This window comes from Plectropomus leopardus, unplaced genomic scaffold, assembly GCF_008729295.1.
Source record: "Plectropomus leopardus isolate mb unplaced genomic scaffold, YSFRI_Pleo_2.0 unplaced_scaffold12107, whole genome shotgun sequence".
Classification (NCBI taxonomy): Eukaryota; Metazoa; Chordata; class Actinopteri; order Perciformes; family Serranidae; genus Plectropomus; species Plectropomus leopardus.
The window spans coordinates 1-2624 of record NW_024612846.1 but is presented as its reverse complement, the minus strand read 5'-3'; the positions used below and the strand labels follow the sequence as shown (position 1 = coordinate 2624).

The 2624-nt window shown below is 41.1% G+C and overlaps 1 protein-coding gene across 1 annotated transcript; it reads right to left on the bottom strand.

Annotated features, from left to right (window-relative positions):
* Positions 1-217: 217 nt before the first annotated feature.
* Positions 218-2402, bottom strand: LOC121963688 (rotatin-like; the record flags this gene model as incomplete). Its single annotated transcript, XM_042513951.1, has 3 exons — positions 218-437; positions 1123-1289; positions 2246-2402. Coding segments are annotated over 3 exons (544 nt in total), but the record flags the coding sequence as incomplete, so codon positions are not given.
* Positions 2403-2624: the final 222 nt, after the last annotated feature.

The following is a 2624-nucleotide window of genomic DNA, read 5'->3' as shown; positions in this document are numbered from 1 at the left end:
CCTATTGCAATTCATGTCCCGTAACCGCATTTTGCTTAATTTTAATTAATTCCTCAGAAAGTAATGTGCTTTTTCCTTTTATTGGTTTCTGTAGGCAGTCTCACCTCTGATGAGAGGGTGGGAGGTTTGCATATGCCCGTGCAACACATGAACATATGCACACATACTATGAAGACACAGGACTTCACACGTCTCTCACACACACACACACACACACCTCTAATAGCCCACTGAGATACTTGGAGCAGAGCGAGATGGGCTCCAGGTCGGAGCAGTGGGAGCTCCAGCCAGGCTGTGCAGTCAGGCTGACCATGCCCTGCAGTGTCCTCTCCAGGCTGGGAAGGCCATAGAAACGTGGGGCATCAGACACCCGCAGGCTCTGAAGCAAACGGACTGCCAGCTGGCTCTTGAAGGGCCCTGCTAATGCCAGACAGAGCCTGCACACACAGGGAAGGACAGAGTGAGAAAGAGCAAGACACAAGCAACCACACAGACAGGAGGCTAGTCAAGAGGGGAAAGGAAGAAAGACAAGATAACGCTGACAATTAGCATTCCAATTCTTTTTCGTAAGCCTCTGGGTTTTTATGTGTTTGGCATTCATTTTCATGTTCTAAATGACTAAGCTAGTTGGATTTCCATCGCAAATGAACTTCAATAAGCCCTACCCCTGCAGTGAAAGAACACTCCACTATCTTCTTTCCTCCTGATGATATTAATCAATTTTCTGACCCCACAGAAAGGGTGAATAACATTACATCTGAGTGAATTCACCTTTCCCTTACACTAACATAGTCACAATTATAGCTCTATTTATGTTTTCACTTTTTCGAGAATATATTGTGGTATATAATGAGCAGAAATACTCTTTGAAGATCAACTGTGCCTCTGTGGCCCTGAGCTGTTCCTGTTCATACAGAATTTACTACTTTATTGAGCAGATAAAAACAAATCCCTGCACATTCTAGTATTATAATGTGAAAAAAATGAAATAATAAATGTAAAATGACATTTACAACTAATATTTAGATTGTATAAAAGACAGAAAGAAATAAAGAACTGTGTGTATTGCCCGTCTTGTGACTTCCTGCTGTGTCACACATTTTATGGGTAAAATCACTCTACCTGTCAGTGGTGTGTGCAAGCCGGAGGAGTAAGATGTTAAAGAAGCTGGTGAGTTCTCTCTGCAGTCGCTGGCTGACATGGTTCTTCAATTCCTCCAGCTCCCCTGGGCTCTGAGCTGAAGTTTGTGTCTCCACACCAAGCAGCAGATTAAGAAGGGATGCGGTCTCCTGGATGATTGATGGATGTATTGACAGCAACATTTTTTATTGGTTTGTTTTTGGTTAGGTTGGTTGTTTTGCTTTTTTTTATGCCTTCTCATATTTCTTTAGTCCCTTTAATTGCAAAATGAATTTTATGTGCTGAACTTTCTAAATACAAACAAACTGACCCATGAAGGGAAGATGAAGAATAGGCATAAATATCTGAACAAGCACCTCCTTCTTACGAGCAACCATCTCTCCCTGCAAAACCCATTTCTAGCAGCACTAAACATGCAGAATTTCTTGTTGCACATGCAGCACACAGTTATTATAAGTGTAGAGAGCGACAGATGTTCCTGAAACAGCTCAGTAATTACAGAAAAGTCTGAGCAGAGCAGAGCTGCTCACCCCTACTAGGCATTCAATCTGAGTCTGCTTTAGTTGCCAGGGGAGGGCTTATTGTTTACACACACATTAATGAGAAAGCCAAGGTGAGACTGATTAAATCCTAAAAGTAGCTCTCACTGCTAAAACAGTGTGGTGGTGATTCTTCTCCTCGGGCAAAAAATATGAATCCAACTTTGTTTTAAGAGCTCAAGAAAAAATCTCTGCCGCAGGTTTGAGGTGCTACGCTGTGATACTATTTTTCTGTCGTAAAGAGTAATATGTTTGGCTTGTCTGACGGCGTGTGATTTATTCAAGCTTTGATTACAGGTATATAACCCTCTGTGTTGGAGAGGAGAGAGTCTAACCAGATTACTAGCTAACAGAGATGCTCACACTCATATTTTACAAGCACAAACACACACCAAAGGCAAACTACAGTACAGTAGAGCACAAGATTTTTATCTTTACCACAATAGCTTATATATCAATTTGGATTTAATGGACCCTTTAAGCCAAAACCTAAAAAAAAGAAATGCAGGACTACAGTAGGGAGGTTTTTCTTTCATGCACGAGCATAAAGTGTAAAATATTTGTACCTGATTGAGAAGCAGTTTCAGTATCCAGCGCAGGTCCTTGTCTTCAGGGTCAGATTCAGACTCAGTGTGCATCTGTTTGAAGTAGGCATTCAGAAATGCAACAATGCCCACCAGCAACCTCTCATCCTCAACACAAGCTGGACGCACCTGGAGAAACCTGTAGGGAGGAAGAAACAGAGACCGTGACGACAAAAGGAAGCAAGCGTGGCAGAAAGGAAAATACTCTGTAATAACTTCATATTTATTATATGTCTAGATTATTTATGAGTAAAGTTCTATCCATTCATCTCTTTCTTCTTTGTCTTATTCTAATTCTGTTGTGAATCACTGTGCAGTGGGAATATTAACGTAATATATACAAATTAAAAGTATTACACAC